Source organism: Crinia signifera, chromosome 4 (genome assembly GCF_055691185.1).
Source record: "Crinia signifera chromosome 4, ASM5569118v1, whole genome shotgun sequence".
Lineage (NCBI taxonomy): Eukaryota > Metazoa > Chordata > Amphibia > Anura > Myobatrachidae > Crinia > Crinia signifera.
Window position 1 is genome coordinate 262,235,503 of NC_139220.1, and position 18,833 is coordinate 262,254,335.

Sequence of the window (18,833 nt, forward strand, 5' to 3'; positions counted from 1 at the left end):
TCACTGTTTTTTTACCCGAATGTCAACACTGTCGACATGGACACAGTTTGAAGTGCACCTCATCCCCTCGCTACGCTCGGCACACTATTTTATTCTCCCACCACTCCCTAGTGGATGGTAGGACACGAAATACTGCCTGTCAGCACATGTCGGCTCAAAAAACAGTGAAAAACCCCATGTCGACCTTGCCCATGTCGACCTAATGCTTGTGTCGACCTAATGACCTGTTGACCTAAACCCATGTCGACCTTGTTGCCTGTCGACTTAGTGGTGTCGACCCAATGCTTGCCGACCTAGTTGCTGTAGACCTAATGACCGTGTCCCGTATAAGCAGCACCTCTACTGTGGGCAATACGTGCGTAAGCAGCTCTAATACTGTTGGGTTATGTGAATTAGGGGCACTACTTTGTAGTGTAATGTGAATCAAGAGTACTATGTAGCGTAATTTAGGTTTTGGTGTACTATTGTTGATTCTTCTTTTTGAGAACACATTTCTTTATTCTGCTGCGCACCCTTGGCACATGCTGTCCCTTTGTATAGTATGGGAGGGCACAAATTTATAGTCTGCAAGGGGTGCCAAACACCCTAGCACTGGCCCTAGCAGCTACTGCAGTGTGTTTTGAGGAACAAAGTTGGTACAGGCAGTGGCGCCAGCATCATGAAGGTCATGTCCCTTCTCCTCTACCACTTTCACAAGCACTGATTGCACTTGATTTATATAGACTGGGGCAGACTTTACAATCAACCTAAAATCCTGATGGCAAAGCACATGGAGCCTGCCTGCCACCATTGGCTTCATGAGGACCTGGCACTCTGACTCCTATCCTGTGTCAGGTCTGAAACTCCTAAGTTGTATAATCGATGGGGGGGACAGGTACATGAGGGATAACTGTGATGGGGAGCACAGGAGGGATAACTGTGATGGGAGGGATAATTGTTATGGGGTCATAGGCGGGATGATTGTAATGGGGGAACAGGAGGTATAAATGTGATGTAGGGCACAGGGGATTTTTTTCATAATTAATGTAGGGGGGGGGGGCAGTGAGGTGCAAAATTCCTAGTTATACCACTGAGGTAGACTGTTATTGGATGCTATGAGTAAAACTTTCATTGTGTCCTCTTTAGATTTGGTAATTGTGACCCTCATATTCATCCATTCATTGTGACAAGAACACTTCATAGTGAGGCCTATGCATTTGGATATTATGGGTGAGCAGCTGCTCATAAACCACTAATCACAAACAAGAATGAAGCCCAGGGCTTATAATGTTGTAAAGAGTGCAAAAAATGTGTGCAACAGGGAACAATGGCAGTGAGTGTTATGGAGTGCCAGGAGACCAGCAGTTTTTACATATGGGCTACAGCTCCCCCAGGTAAAATCCACCACTGTGTAAAGCCAGATGCAGTCTGTGAGACAGCACTGGCTTCACTATGACTGGCAGTGACTTCGTATTGGAAGTCCGACCTGCCAATCACCCAAAACGTTCCATTGGGAGGTGTTCCCTCCCTCCGGGATGCCTCTCTATGGGTTGCTGCGTGGCAGATCATAAAAACAGGTTCTGCACATGGGCAGTACCGATGACGATACTGCGCATGCACCAGTCCCGGGACCATGAAAACGCTTCAATGGTCCACTCCCAAAGCTGCCCTTAGAGGCATGGGGCCAAAGCATGTGCAGTAGCAAAGAAGCTACTGCGCATGCATCGGTCCCGCGATTGGCTTCGGGACCAGCATGTGGCGGTGGGGACTGGCAGGGACCAGCTGCGGCAGCAGTGGAGGGGGCAGTCCATCTCCTCTACAGAGAGGTAAGAGCAGCCACTGCAGGAGACCATCTGATTCCAGGATGTTAAATATCTACAGTAAAGCATGGAGGTGGTGGTGTTATGCTTTGGGACTGTTTCAGCTGGTTTGGCATGGGTCTACTAGTAACAACGCATGGTCACATTAACTCTGTGAAGTATAGAGATGTTCTCGATAACTTACATTGTGGCAGTTTCATTGAAATGACACATGGTTTATCAGGATGGCAATCCCAGCTGTTTTATTTCCAAGGTGACACTGGACTGGAATACAGAAATCCCAGTACCCCACATAGACTGGTCAGCTCAGAGTCCAGATCTTATCCCCACTGGGATCACTTGATGTGATGGATGTGTTGTAGGATGACTCTGCTGTCTTCAGTGTCACTGTACTCAACGAAGAATAGAAAAACATATCACCTGCTGTTGTCCAAGAACTTGTGGACAGTTTGCCAAGAAGGGTGTTTGCAACAATCACTAAATGTACAAAATACTGATGTAAAAAAAATCTCATTGACTGTTGTGTGTGTGTGTATATACAGCCAGGCGGTGGTGACACATTGGAAAGCTCTGTACCTGTCTTGACAAAGGCCCTTCGGGGTTGAAACGTCGACTATGTGATGTGATCGTCTGTGAATAAATATTTTTACTTGCTGTGGTGGTGAGTGCCCTCTCTGGCTTAAAAACCCGGACCCTGTTGCTATATTTGGAAATTGACTTCCTTAGGGGAGCACCCCATGTTTGTACACTGCCTGGATAAGTGTGCAGTGGGCGTCTGACGAAGTTTTATTACGAAATGCGTTAGGGCAAGGCCTGTGACGTCCGCTGTGTGTGTACCCGGCTCCCCTACACGCCTCTGTTCCTACGGCTTCCAACGACACGCTGTTCTCACCATCGGTGTTCCCAGTGAGTGATCCTGGTTGGCGATAGTGCTCCGGACAGCTGGTAGTAGTTTGCCGGGTCGTGTTGTATATACAAAAGCCTTGTGGTACCCAGCCCACAGCATCCTTTTTTATGGTACAAGCAATTGTTTGTCTCGCTTTTTTTAAGTGTTTTTTTGCGATAAGTTTAATAAAACTGTCATTTATGCACTATGGAGCGCCCCCCCTGTATATATATATATATATATATATATATATATATATGTATATATATATATGTATATATATATATATATGTATATATATATATATGTATATATATATATATATATATATATATATGTATATATATATATATATATATATATATATATATACATATATATAAAAAGGAAGAAAGAAGTTTCAGAGGGTTCTAAATGATTATTAAACAACTGTATTCAAGCAGTATTTAATACATAAAATGTGTATAAAATAACATAAAAATCGCCCTTTGCGCAGTATAAAGGCAAGTACAATTCACATATACATATTAGTAATATGTCAACTCCTTGTATTGGACCCAAGCTGCACACACCTCCCACCATAAACACTATACGGTAGTTGGCTGTGTTAAAGGTCATAGACCTCCAGCTCATCTGAGCTTATACCCTATCCCCTGAAGGAATTTCAGCAACGGATAATTCCTCTATGTATATTGGACATTTGAATACCGGACAGTTCTCTATTTATACTACATTGGATTTATACCACGGATAAAGACTAGTCAATCCAATCGGTTTATCATTGCCCCTGAGGAAGTCATGATAACGACGAAATGCGTTGGGCTCTCTACATCGACTGATTAACGCTCGTTGTCAATTTGCTAAAGACACTGTAATATTGATATATTACTAATATGTATATGTGAATTGTACTTGCCTTTATACTGCCCAAAGGGCAATTTTTATGGGTACTTGTTTCCTAGCACGGCCACAAATCTTGGCCATCGGGGGTAATTTTAGTGGCCTGCGACGCGACCGACGCGATGCCCCCGATTTTTCCATTGAAATGCATTGAAAACAGTGAAAAATCGGGTCGGTCGCGTCGTGTGCGCCTAAAAATGCTTAAATGGTCCACCCGCGATGGCCGCGATTTCCCCATAGGGAACAATGTTAAATGCCTCAATTTACCCGCGATTACCCCGATTTCCCATAGGAAACAATGTTAAATGGGTCAATTTACTCAAATCATCAAAGGAAAGAATGGCAAATGGGCCAGAAAGCCCAAAAAACCCCCCTGACCAGTGAAATGTCCCCCCAAAAGTAGTTCACGCCACCCCGCGATGAACGTGAACCCGAAGCGTGGCGAGCGCAGCGAGTCCGCGAGGGGCGGCGGTACGCGTCCTCCGACCTTTTCATACCCCCACTATCCACTAGGGCGTGGAGTTGAGAATAGAATAGTGTGGCGAGCGCAGCGAGCCACCGAGCCCGAAGCGTGGCGAGCGGACGCGGATACCTTCACAGGTAAACGCGTCCCTTCGCGGGCTTCACAGGTATCCGCGTCCCCTCGCGGGGCTCGCTGCGCTCGCCACGCTTCTGGCTCGGTGGCTCGCTGCGCTCGCCACACTATTCTATTCTCAACTCCACGCCCTAGTGGATAGTAGGGGTATGAAAAGGTCGGAGGACGCGTACCGCCGCCCCTCGCGGGCTCGCTGCGCTCGCCACGCTTCGGGTTCACGTTGATCACGTGGTGGCGTAAACTACTTTTGGGGGGACATTTCAATGTTCAGGGGTGTTTTTGGCCCATTTACCATTGTTCCTATGATAATTTGGGTAAATTGAGCCATTTCACATTGTTTCCTATGGGAAATCGTGGTCATCGCGGGTAAATTGAGGCATTTAACATTGTTCTCTATGGGGAAATCGCGGGCATCGCGTCTGGCCCATCGCACCCGATTTTTTTGCTCATGCGATGCCCGCGATGGCCCCGATTTTACCCCTGATGACCGCGATTATGATCGTTGTGGCCGTGCTAGGAAACAAGTACCTTTTTATGTTATCTTATACAAATTTTATGTATTAAATACTGCTTGAATACAGTTGTTTAATAATCATTTAGCGCCCTCTGAAACTTTTTTCTTCCTTTTCATATCTAAATGCTGGATTCTTTCTAACAGAGAATCCTTCAGAGGTGCTGCTCTATATCTTTTGAGCGCGGAGTGGGGAACTCCCTATATATATTTTTTCACATCCACATTCGGGCATCAAGATCCCGATCAAACAAGTTCTCACATGCACAAGTCCCTATGTAATTTATATCATACGTTGCCCTTGTGGACTGTTATATGTGGGCAAGACCACCCGCCCGTTCAAAGAACGTATGGCAGCCCACCGATCCACCATTAGGCATGCATTTGAGGGTAAAATTACCCAAAATGAACAACCGGTACCCAGGCATTTTAGGGAAAGAGGCCATGGGTTATCTACCCTTCGATACAAAATAATAGATCAGGTGCCTGCTAACACGAGAGGGGGGATCGCAACAAGCTCCAGTTACAAAGAGAAACAAGGTGGATACATCTATTGAACACGATACATCCATATGGTCTTAATGAACATTGCAGCTTTAATTGTTTTCTATAATTGCTTTTTATTATTGTTTCTTCTGTGCACAGTGAAATATGGTTGCTCATTGCTTGTTACCATATTCTGCGCTTACTTCAGATTGTCTATGTGTGCATTGCTTATACCGATATAACATGTTTCCATACATGCCGCATTATTAGATTATATAGAGTCGCACACAGTTGTGGGTAGAAATGATGCTGTCACACAGTGCTACTTTGTCTACAGTGACGTCACTTACCAGTGACACTGTTCAGCAGCCTGGCAGCCTCTTCACGGTGGCGGGGGTGGTATATAGGTATTTGTATTGTACCCGTTGAGCCTGAAGACGAGCAATAAATGCTCAAAACGTTGCTTTAAAACCTATGTTGACTTAAGTGTCATTTATTGATTAAGTCCATACATACATTTCATCTGATATATATATAATATACAGATGGAGCCCTCCTCATCTAGCCCTTAAATAGGATTAAGGGAGTAATAGGATTACTCTGCTAATCCCCTACTGTATTGTTCTATGTTTTGTATTGATGCTGAGAACAATAGGATAGCCATGGTGAGCCACAACCTAAGGAAGATAGTTGAGAGGGGCTCCATCTGTAAATCGGTATATGCGCATGCACACGCATTCACCTTGAGTCGTCAAGGGGGTGCTCTACTAGGGTATTACTTTCAGTATACCATATATATAACCAAAAAGTCAGGGCATCACGGTCCAGACAGAGGGCACTCACAAGAGTTTAAAGAATCAAATCCAAACATTTTTTAATACATCACCAAATATGAAGATACATTAGTCAATGTTTCAGACCAGAACCGGTCCTTTGTCAAGACAACAGCAGAGTGGCAGCCAGAGCAGAGTGGCAGCCAGACCATGAGTGGCAGCCAGAGCAGATCGGTAGCCAGAGCAGAGTGGCAGCCACACTACTCGGTTATTTGCTGGTGTTGTCTTGACAAAGGACCGGTTCTGGTGGAGAGGCTCGGCGATGGGGCGGAGTAGGCGCAAGGTATCTAATGCTGCCGATCCCCCATGCAATTAAAAACTTTAACTCCCCCTGGGGAACGTGCATTTAACCCCTTATGGCAACAATTATGTAATCCCCCTGGCAATGCACATGGATCCCCTGGCGACGAGATTGTAGGTGAGTGGCACTATGTGCCTAACAATGCATTTAATCGCAGAAATTTCAAGTGATTAATCGCGATTAAAAATTGTAATCGTTGCCCAGCACTAATGATATATCATGACCTTTGACCTGAGTGCCGCAACCTTGCCTATTGCCAAGTCTCCAGTGTGAGATCTACTATTCTGCTGTTTTGGAGATATATACACACACACACACACACATACACAGTATTAGTGGCTTATTTATACTGAGTCCCATGGGGGCCCACACTGCACCCATTTCTTAATACTTACTCTCCGGAGTACTGAGATGAAGATCGTATTGCTGCTCTGCCATTTTCCAGAGATCTGTGCATGCGCAATAGAGTCTGCACACTCTAGTGCTCAGACTCTATTGCGCTGGGCAGTGGGATGCTGCTCCCAGCAGAGAGAAGGGGATTGGCCCGTATACAGCCTCCTCTTCTCTTAAAGTGCTGCTGCACAGTATATATGAAATGTACCACAGAGAACACACTGGGGGATAGGAGATTCAAATTCAAGCGAACCACCTAAATTTTATTTTAAATAATCTTACATGAGGAATCTGAGGGGTTTATTCTAGTTCATTCTTTCTGACAAAATCCTTCTTAGATGGACAAAACCATGTGCACTGAAGGGGGTAGATGTAACATGTGCAGAGAGAATTAGATTTGGGTGAGTTTTTTTTTCTGTGCAGGGAAAATACTGACTGCATGATTTTACACTGCAATATAGATCTCACTTTGAAGAAAAACCCTACCCAAATCTAATTCTCTCTGCACAAGTTACATCTGCCCCACCGGCAGTGCACATGGTTTTGTCCATCTAAGAAGGATTTTGTCAGAAAGAATGAACTAGAATAACCCCCTGAATTAGGTGGGACAACATTGATGTGAGTGGGGCTGTCTATTATCCTATTATTTAAAGCCTTTTATCCAAATTGTTGTTTCTGTATCCTGTACTACTCCCATCTACACATTTATCACATTAGACCTGTCAGTATTATGCGTGACTGTATGTGTACCGCAATCACACAAATGCAGATAGAAAGCCTAACCATGTAACGCCAGTGATGAAGTATTTTGCGTCTGGCCACGCTGCATGTGGAAACTCTGCATGGAAACTCTGCATGGATCTGGCACATACTGGATATGCATAGGACATAATATACTGCATTAGGCCACTTCCTGATCACTTTATTTTGCATCTACATAGCACCCATGGAAGCTTTTTAATCCATGCATCCACATCTGAGGTGCAATAATAGCAGCATAGTCATGAGGTTCAACATGTTGGTGTGAAAAAAATATCAGTTTACTCAGCAACAAGGGTTAAAATGAGGCTCAATTCACAGTGGAATGTAAATGGTGCTGACTGGAATTGAAACTGTGAACTTGCACATTCAGGGTTAACAGAAATGTACAGTCACTTGTATTCCTCATGCACCGTGTGTCTGAGAATTCTGTCCTCCCGTCATCAGACGGGCTCCCCGTTTTCACTGACGGAGATAGTATGTATTTTAATTGTGGGAACATTATGGCACGTGCGTGTTGGCTCTGCACCGATGCAACAGCAGGCCCGCAAAATCGACTTGCTGCTTACCCTGGCAGTAGAACAGTTTGAAAAGTCCTTTGGTGGCCCGTAGGGTGAGGATGGACTGGGTGCTGGAGAAAAATATTTCCATTCACAGACTCCATCGGACTTTGTGATTTTGTAGAACGTCTCTCCAGATCCCACTGGGATTCTTACAACATCTCTGTGTTCCTCTGGACTGCGGTGCACTGGACTGCTCAGCATGTATCCTGATAAGTACTTGCTTGAGGCCTGCCTCCGATGTGAGAAGCGAGCATGCAGAATGTTCTGGAAGGCCTTCCTGAACTCACGGCTGGAACATGGATAGATAACTGGGTTGATGCAGCTGTTGAAGTATCCCAGCCAGAATGTGATTTTGAAAATAGTAACTGAAGGTTTGGCTGGAGGGTAAAGGGAGCCTGTAATATAAATAAAATCAAGTCAGCATCTTCAAGATACATAACAGCAGCCTAACAGCTTGTGTTTCGGGTTTGGAAATTAGGTTTACTGGAAATACAAAAACCTTTTGATTTGAATCTTTTGGGTCAATATACAGTAAGCTAGTATTGTTTGTGTAACGGACACACAAAAGTCATTAAAAAATCATAAAGCATCCGCACACCGTGAAGGTACTGTAGCTGTTTTGTGCATTGGGCCCAATTCAGACCTGTAAAGTTAGCCACCGCCCCACCACAGTGAAATCCCACCCATGTGCATGGCTGTGAATCTAATCGCACTCATGCAAATAGGGAGACATCCGATTGCAGTCACTTACCATTGAATCGACCCCCCCCCCCACCGCCTTGTGCAGCCAAGTGCTGCGATGGCAGTTGGGGGAGATCGGAATTGCTGCTAGCGCCAGTGGCTGTCCCTCCTAACGGCCGTGAGCTGCCTGCATTTTTCGGCAGCACCCAAACAACCACCAGGGGTCCGCCCACAAACACTTGCCGCCTGTCAATCTTGTTAAGAATGTCCAGCAATGATAAGCCATTGCTGGCTTTGTTTGGTGGGACAGGACAGCACAGGTGCACCATGAACCGTGCGCTTGCGCAATCTCCCTATAATCGCTTAGGCTGTAAATTTGCAGCACAGCGAACAGGGCTGAATCAGGCCCATTGAACCAGTACTGCACTTACAGTATGCAAAGGTATTCTATGTAAAGTCCCTATAGTTCCTAGTGAACTGCTTGCCTGCCATTGTATGGGTTTTCGTTCAGTTCACAAAATGGCACTCACAGTGACAGTACTGAAGAAATTTGCATGGAGGCTTATATGCTCTTAACTACCTGTTGTATTTAGTAATAGCTATGTTCCAACATTGTTATTTTCTCTAGTGTTGTCCTATTTGCTAAGTATACGGTGGGAAGGGTCACGTCTTTCTGATGCTCACATTGGGGGTTATTCTAGTCCATTCTTTCTGACAAAATCCTTCTTAGATGGACAAAACCATGTGCACTGCGGGTGGGGCAGATGTAACTTGTGCAGAGAGAATTAGATTTGGGTGGGGTTTTTCTTCAAAGTGAGATCTATATTGAAGTGTAAAATCATGCAGTCAGTATTTTCCCTGCACAGAAACAAAATAACTCACCCAAATCTAATTCTCTCTGCACATGTTACATCTGCCCCCCCTGCAGTGCACATGGTTTTGTCCATCTAAGAAGGATTTTGTCAGAAAGAATGAACCAAAATAAGGCCCATTGTGCTGGAGGACTTGGCTACTTGACTGATAAAGAGTGGACAGATTGCAAAACCCTGGAATGAACCCTTGGTTATTACAACAACATACTGGGATGCAGGTGCAGAAAATGTAGTACAATAGGGACATTAGTAAGACTAAAGGCTTCACAATCCCAGGGTGAAAAATCGGCCCAATTCAGATGAGTGTGATGTCCCTGCGGGTCCTCTGCGCGGCCCCATGCACATTGAACTAGCATGCAGGTCCGATCTCTGACTCGGATCCCCCTCCTGGCAGCGGGGAACAGGGGATGCATGCGATACATCACATGTGATACAACGCATGCAGTCCTTTCACATGTGATGTATGTATCGCATGCTGGGAAAGGGGTCCGAGTCGAAGATCCCGGGTGGCTCATGGGGGAATGGATGGTCATACACTGCTGCAATACATCACAGTAGTGTATGGCCAGCTTTAGTTATCCCTTTAACATTGACAACAGAGTAATCACATCAATTAGGCTACCAAAATTGTTAAGGCAACATTACTGGATGTGCAGGAATTAATGGGGTGTATTTATTGCTCCTTGCATGTGACAACAGTCTCCCCAATTCTGGGGGTAGAAGGTAAGGCACAAACAACACTGCTCACCACTCACAGGCCCCCACATGTACTGTGACGCACGGTGGTACCCTCATCCGCTTACGCTGATTCCCTCAGCTTGGGCAAGGGCTATAATCAGGATAGGGAGCATAATCAATAGCTCCAAATACTGTATAAAGACATTTCAACATGAGATCTGCTGGACTGTGTCAGAATTTAACTACATCCAAGCCAGACTGTTAATAGCTTTAGATAATGAAGCTCAAATACCAGTAGAATGACCTATAGATGGCTGTGCACATGAGATTCCCTCATAGTTTGCTGGATCTTAAACATTTTTTCAGGAAAGACTAAGGGGCTTATTTACTAAGATGTTATGAAGATGGTATGTTGCTATGAGCAACCAATCAGACTATCTAAATAACTATAGTTGAATGATGTTTGTGTATGGATGTTCCACGATAACTCTCGAACACTTTAACTAATCGTCTTCAAACTCTGCACACTACTGTATTATTATAAGGGACAATGTAAGTTTGAAGATGGGTTTAATAAGGGTCCATGCTATTTCTATTGTTTCATGCATTGTGATACGAGTATTCGACGGAAGGGGCATGGTCAACGGGAGGGAAGGGGCCACGCTGCTGATTTTTTTTTACTGTTGCCTCTCTCCCCCGCTCAGCACAAGGCACTGATCAGCGTGTGCTGAGCGGGGGAGAGAGGCTGTGTTGCTGCTGCAGCCTCTGCTTTCTACTCCCACTGCCTGGTCTCTGCAGTGGGAGAGGGGGGCGCGGTACCTTGGCCCTCCAACAGACCCAGGCCTGGGTAAAAAGTACCCACACTCTCCCTCTCAATGGCACTGCATTTAACACAATAAACAGACTCCCTTAAGTGGACCCATAACCCCTTGAGTGTTGGGTTTTCCTGGGGCAGGACAAACCTCCCAGGGCAGGTTTGTCCTGCCCCAGAAATACTCACCAGAGAAGGGGCAGCCGCTGCCTTCTGCAGCAGCCCCTGCTCCCCTGGTGCTGCTGCCGGCTTCAGCTGTTTGCCGCCGCTTGGAGAAGTTAAGGGGCCGCCAGGGGAGAGTTTCTCTGTTCGGGCAGTCCTGTGTTTGGAAGCCCGAACGGCCGAGCGCGGCCGAACCTCTCCGAGTGGCGAGGATCAGTGACAGGGGGATGGTGGTGCGCCTGTGGTTTACCACTGTAGGCACCACTGGCACACCCTTCCTTTATAGTGGCATGTACGGAAATTTCTCAGGAGATCCCGCTCCTGCAGCGCGAGAAATTTCCGGCAATACCACCAAAGGGTTTAACCCCTTTGGTGGTATTGCCGGAAATTTCTCGTGCTGCAGGATAAGGCCTATAAGGGTCCATTAAATGTAAAACATTTTCACTTAACAAAACTTCTCAAGACTAGTCTATTATCTTCTAGAAGGTGCTAAATAATGGGTCTTCAAACTGTGGCCCTCCAGATGTTGTGAAACTACATGTTCCAACATGCATTCAGGGCCGTCTTTTCGTATGGGCTTAATGGGCACTTGCCCAGGGGCCCCAGGTGTATAAGGGGCCTATGCTGATAGCTGAGGATTCTCTTTTTCCAGGGATATCAGAATTTAGAAAATCGGCCCCGGGGAACTGGAGATATCCAACTTCAAAGCAGCAGTCCACATCCGACCTGTTAATTGCACTTCCCAGTCATATTTCTCAGGTTTTCTCTGACTTAGAGTGGGGGACTCTCCCCTTTCTGACAACACTAGCGGCTTGTCTCTATCATGCCCAGAACCAGAGATATCAGCCTTCCAGCAGCCAGTCCCTGCTTTAGCTCCAAACTTCTGGTGTACAGTTTTATATTTTTGTCAATGGATTGCTCTGGCTCCTGATCTCTGATCCCCAAGTACCCAGCACCTTCTGAAAGTTGGGACTCTAGGTTTTTATACTATTGAAGGCTAAGAAATCTATTTCCAGATAATGGCGATATCTGCAGTCAAACAAGCTGCCCTTCCACCGGAAAATGATGAATATTAAGCCCACTCCATTATCCAACCCTCTCCTGCGTATAAAACACCCCCTACCTAGGCTCAGTGCCCCCTTCCACACGTTAGTGTTCTCCCTCCCACCACCTGTGCAGTAAATGAGTAATTAGCAGACGTTACTGCTCCAGGTCCTACATGTTGAATGGAAGATAGAGCACCCCCTGCCACCCATGGGACATCAAAGCTGCTGCTGATAGCACCCCGCACCCCTAGGAGGGGAGAATGGGTAAGGGCCCCAGTGCATTGCTTTGCCCAGGGGCCCACACTGTTGTGAAGACGGCCCTGCATGCATTGCCACATTTTTTCCTATGAGAGCATGCCAAAACTGTCAGGGCATGCTGGGGCACTTTTTGCAGTGGGGGGTGCTATGACTAACCCAGATTAAACATTTTATTCCATTTTCTTGTATTTTTTCACGTAGTATAAACCCTGTAATCTCCTGTATGACTGTAAAGATAAATGCACATATTAAGGTATTAACATAGACTGTAAAGATAAATGCACATATTAAGGTATTAACATAAGTGTAGAAGACAAATGTGACTTAATACACACTCCTACACTAGGGAACATCGTGTGCGATTGACATAAGGTCAAATGCAATGCATGCTCCTGTGTGCATTGCAACGGAGCCAGCGAGCCGCACTGGCTGCAGGACAAATCTGTTGGATCACAGCCAAGCCAGACAGGCTTATATGAAATTGCATGCAATATATTGTATGCAAAAGGACCACATATATCACATGCAATCCTGTTACCTGGGAAGGTCCTGGGCAGCTCAAGGGGGATTGTATGCAAATTCTCTGAGGGGAGAAAGTGTATGGCCAGCTACACTGTATTGCATGGACATTAGGCCATTACAAGACGGACATCTGCCCAGGTTACAAGAGTTAAGAAGTGTGTAATGACATTAATATTTTACTGAAGATTCATTTGAGTAAAACAAGGAATGTGTGTTTCTTTCTTGGTGTAAAGCGCCAGATATAAATAGTGGTGCATCATGTACGGCAGCAGAGAGAGCTCAGTAGGTTTGGGCAGGGTTGCCTACCCTCCCAGAATGGCCCGGGAGGCTCCCAAAAATTGGGTCCCCCTAGATACTAGCGCCCCTTCCCCCGCTTCCTAGCGGCAGCATTAATATCAGGTGATATGCTACCCCCCCCCCCCCCCGAAGTGCTGCTGACAGTCTACTCTCCCGGCTTCTCTCGGAGAGGAGACTAGGGATCGCCATCGGTGCAGTCGCCATCGATGGTTGTCATCGATGGCGATTGTGCAACCAGCCATCGATAGCTGTAAACTATCTGATGGATAACCATAAATAGTTTTAGCTATTGATGGTCATCTATTATCTATGACTGAATAGCCCGTGGGCCAATCAGAACTCAGGAGTGGGACTTCCGGGTGTCGGGGGTTGGAGCATCGGTTCTCCTTTGCCATCAATGTAGGGAAACCATCTGGTTCTCCCACATCGATGGCAAAAGTATTCAACATTGGTCATAAACAATTGATGATTTCAATGGCAATCCCTAGAGGAGACTTTAAAAGTAAGCAACCCTGGGTTTGGGGCTCAGTAAAATGGTACTATGGTACTAGGCTGACCCCAGTACACAAAATATTCCATTTATAGTAAAAGTAATTTGCATTCCTTTCAATGTCTGCATCAATTCTGTTCTTTTATCTGTCCATACTCTTTTCTCTAGATCGCCCCTTAAATATGACTACTAGTGCCAGTGCCCAATGGTGTTTCTAACGCTTCTGGTCCCCAAATTTTTCATTTGATATCATCATTGGAAGCAACCATGATGCTTGATTGACTGAAATTAAATATCATCCAGATACACTATTACAACCATCAATCGTGCAAATTATTTGAAACGAATTGTGCAATTTGCCATCATCACAGAACGAAGAATGTGCAAACAAAGATTTCGGAAAAAGTAACGGCTGTATGCCAGGGGGAGAGACACCCACAAGTCCCACAAGAGACCCAGCAGTACCACAATGACGTCATGACAAAAGATACATTTTATAAAAGTGCATTAGGCTGGGAATTTAAATCCAATCTCTGGAATTAGTAATGTTAAACAATTATGGATTTAAGGAGCCTGAGCAGAATACAAAGCAGTCACGGATGTAAAGTTAAGTCTTCTGATAACTGCAACTATTGGCCGGAGCAGAAGAGGAAGGTTCCTGTTACTGTCTGTACAAAGGAGATTTCTGCAAGTGGTTTGTCAGCTTTCATGAATAGATAAATGAACAATACAAACCACATTCATTAAAATGCATGTTTATGGATTTACTGCGCTAAGCTTTTTGTGGGATTGTGTTCTTCCGTACATGCTATATGACTTTGGATTGTGTTGGCGTGGTATTAAAATAAATTGTTTAATTACTGACTTCTGAATGAGAAACGGACAAACACCATGTGAATGAGCATTCTGGAGACACTTTAATGCCAGGGGAATGAATTTGTAAACATGGAGCATTGGGCCTTATTCTGGATTACTCGCTCCCATGCACGTTCGGACGGGGGAGCGATGTTTTACTACTGCACATGCGCATTACTGCGTATGTGCATTCCTGTGTATGTGCATTCCTGCGTATGTGCATTCCTGCGTATGTTCCTGGTGTGAGCGTGCTCAGCGAACTGCTAGATCGCTGTTCTGTTTGCACCCACCAGTGCGTGTGGTGGGCGTGGGGTGGTGGTGATGGGCTGCGCCCATGGGAACACCCAGTTATTTTATGGTTGTTCCCATGAAAGTGCTGGGCGTTCCCAAGGAAATTCAGCAGTGATGCGGCTGCTGGGGGAGGGCAGCTGACATCACCAGATGTCAGCCCCCGACCCTCTTCCCGTACTGGGGCCACGCAAAGCTAAGACACCAGAGAGTCTTAATTTTATGTGCTCCTTCCAAATTATTTGATGGTCGGTGACCATCAAATTATTTTTTCCCCCGCACCCAAGGCTGCGAATGGATGTTTATGCAAAACATCCATTCACAGCCATGCAGGGAACTCGCCAAGCGAGGGGGTGGCCGTGCGGGCAGCCGTGCGAAATTTGCAGCACTGGGCGGTGTGGACTAGAATAGTTTGCTTGGCAATTTTCCCACCAATTTTGACAAATTCACTTTCCACTCAAAGGGTTAATGAGTAAATGGTAGACACATTTCTTAAACCAGGAAAGGTGGAGTTGGTGAGGTTATAGGTGGAAGTGAGGGTGTATTGATTGGATTATTCCTTTATTTTGTGAATGTTTGCTACATCGAGCCTGTAAGCAAGATTCAGTACCTGAGGGCCTAATTCAGATATGACTGCTTATTAGAGCATTCGCACATTGAGTAATTATCGAATGACTGCACAAGTGTACCGTATGCATAGCACATGAGCAAGAGGAAATAGCATCACAAAATATATATGGATTGTCAATGCAATGTGACCGGACTTTCACTGCGTTAAGGGGCGGAAACTGGCTGTTTTCTGGGTGTGTTGGAAAAAATGCAGGCATGCCCAGGTGTTTTTGATGAGGGTCCTTGACATCAGCGATGACCACTTCCTGTCTCAGTTGCAGATTAGTGGAAGCCTCAGACCTACTCACATTTGGCACAAACTGTTCAATGTTTCGGGAATTGCGTATGGATCTGCAAATGGATTGCAATTAGCAATCCATTTGCAATTATCTCGCAATTTAGAAATGGTCGCCTTTGCTTTCTGTCTGGGCACGGCTTTCTCCTCATAATCCATTGCTAATTCTCACATTAGCGGTCAAGTCTGAATTAGGCCCTTAACACTGATTTACTGATTTCTAGGTGTCTGCATTAACCATGGACTCACCATCAGAATAAATAAAGGCTGTAAGCTCCACTGGGGCAGGGACTGATGCGAATGTCTAAATATTCTCTGTACAGCGCTTGTGCAGAGCAAATGGAGTATTTTCCAAAAAATGATATAAAGAATTATAATGAATGTCATTAAAAGGGATTTATTATATTAAGAATTATAATGATGCCTTATTTTAATGGGCGATACTTATTCACAATAATCTAATAAAAAACACATCTAAAATAACACTTAAAAATAAATCACAATAAAATCATATGAGCACATAAATCAAAATAAAAATAATTTATCAATTGAGCTGATATTGGCCAGTCCATACATAGTATTTTTCTTGAATTAAATAGCGTCTAACCGCTCAGTAAGCAGCGAATGTACACTGCTTAAGCCACCGTGAATCACCCCCTACTGTATGTGTGTGCTATATAAATAACTGGTAATAGATAATAAAATATATAAATAATAAAGAACTACAAAATACATATTTGATCACTGAAACCTGTCAATAAAAGTGCCTGAAATTACAGGCGAGACGTTGAAATCCATTATACATCACATACAATACTAATTCAGCCAAGCCACAACTGCACTTTAAAATGTCCATGTTCTTGCTGTGTTTGTGTGGGGGTTTCCTCTGGATTTTCCAGGTTCCTCCCACTGCCCAACATACTGGTAGGTTACACAGCTGCTGACAAACAGATACTAGTGTCTCGGCTGTAGGGAATTCAGATTACAGGCTGTGATTGAGAAAGGTTTGATGTGAATGATACTGCATCCTTTGCAAAGTGCTATGTAATACTGTACAGTACATATTATATAAATAATAGGAATACTAATAATACAATTGTTAACTATTTGTAACATACCCAGGGTGAATTTATCACATGCCACCTGGATTATTTTGCATGTGGATTGTGTTAAATATGATAACCTTGGAAGGCAATATTGGCACTTACTGTATATGGTGAGAGAGAGTACCGTATGCTTTTTGTTAAAGTGAACGAATTAGTGAACCCCAAAAGAAAGCAGACGGCAAAGAATGCCATTTAGTATGACGTCAAGTATTACAATCAAATTCTGGTTGAGTCTCTGTAAGATCAGGTATATTCTGGTGTGATAAATGAGGCAACTGATGTTTCTGACACAGTTTGTGCTCTGTAGTAAATATGACCTTCACTATGAAAGTGATGGGTTAGATCTGGTGGGAATTACTGACACAGGTGAAAAACCAGTATTTGTGGAAATTAAAAAAAAAATCTTTTTATGGTGCATAAGTTAACTAGAGAAAACGTTAATAGCTTCTGCAGTGATCTGCGATGGGTTCATGTGAAAGGGTTGCAACATATTATTATTACCAGTTATTCATATAGCGCACACATATTCCGCAGCGCTTTACAGAGAATATTTGAACATTTACATCAGTCCCTGCCCCAGTGGAGCTTACAATCTATGGACCTTATTCTGGTTGATTCGCAAGTGAATTTGCAGCCTTGCGATTCCACCAGATGCCGCCCTGCGAATGCTGATATGCACGCCCCCCTCACGCTCTGCATTCATAAGCACAGGCTGCTAATGGGTGTTTAACATAAACATCTATTCACAGGCTGTGAGGGAACACCCACGCTGGGTGGGACTATCCGCCGATGACCCACGACCCCCGGCTGCAGCCTTGCATGCGTGCACCCAGTGAACAGTCTTTTTCCCATGAACACATGCACCCTGTGTATGCACATGCACAGAAATGCGGCTGCGTATACGCAAAACATCGGTCCCCTTGCTAATGGACCAGAATAACCCCCTATATCCCCTACCACATTCATTCTAGGGTTAATTTATGTTGGGAGCCAAATACCCTATCAGTATATTTTTGGATTGTGGGAGGAAACCCACGCAAGCACAGGGAGAATATACAAACTCCTCACAGTTAGGGCCATGGTGGGAATCGCACCCATGACCTCAGCGCTGTGAGGCAGTAATGCTAACCATTACACCATCCGTGATGCATCATATATAGCATCATAGACGCACTGTATATTTCAGGTTCTTGTTGCTGCACAAGCCAATAAATAGCTAAAGAGTGGTCCAAATTGCTGGGTTACACTATTATGTACACTAGTTCGGTCTCCTTGCTCGAGATCCATCCCTTGATATCCATTCCTTGGTGCCCCCTTGAGGGCTGGTAACTTGAGGTGTTCTCATACAGTATTTTTCCACTTCTGATGACAATATTTCACTGATCAGACCTGCAAATAATACTGACTAGTCCTGAGAACTTTGTTATGTCCTATTTACAGAGAATGGGGGAGATTCTGTAAAGCAGAAATGCGGTAAAAACCCAGTTTTCGGGGTTTTTACCGCATTTCTATATGCTATATGGCGCCTCCACAGTGACAGCGCTGCGGAGGGAATCGCCAGCAGAAGCCTATGGGCTTCTTACCGCAGCGCTGTTTGAGGGATCCGTCACGGATCCCTCCCAGCATGCCCTGCGGGCGGCGCGTCACTCTGCGCATGCGCAGATGGACTCCTGGGTCACATACCCGGAAGTCCAGCACCGGCACCGCATCGCAAGGGACAGCTCTTATCGCAAGAGCTGTCCCTTGCGTTAATAACAGCATATGTTACAGCATATGCCGTTATTAACCCCTTCCCGACATTTGACGTACATTTACGTCATGGTCGGGATGTACTTCC

The 18,833-nt window shown here is 44.9% G+C and overlaps 1 protein-coding gene across 3 annotated transcripts in view; it reads right to left on the minus strand.

The window, feature by feature from the left end:
* Nucleotides 1-7,614: 7,614 nt before the first annotated feature.
* ADRA1A (adrenoceptor alpha 1A) overlaps nucleotides 7,615-18,833 on the minus strand; it is a 110,672-nt gene continuing 99,453 nt past the window's right edge. For all 3 annotated transcript variants that reach the window (XM_083184468.1, XM_083184469.1, XM_083184470.1), the window contains exon 3: nucleotides 7,615-8,421. In XM_083184468.1, the coding sequence (XP_083040594.1) occupies nucleotides 7,907-8,421 (515 nt within the window). In that variant the 3' untranslated portion in view covers nucleotides 7,615-7,906. The remainder of the gene's footprint in view (nucleotides 8,422-18,833) is intronic.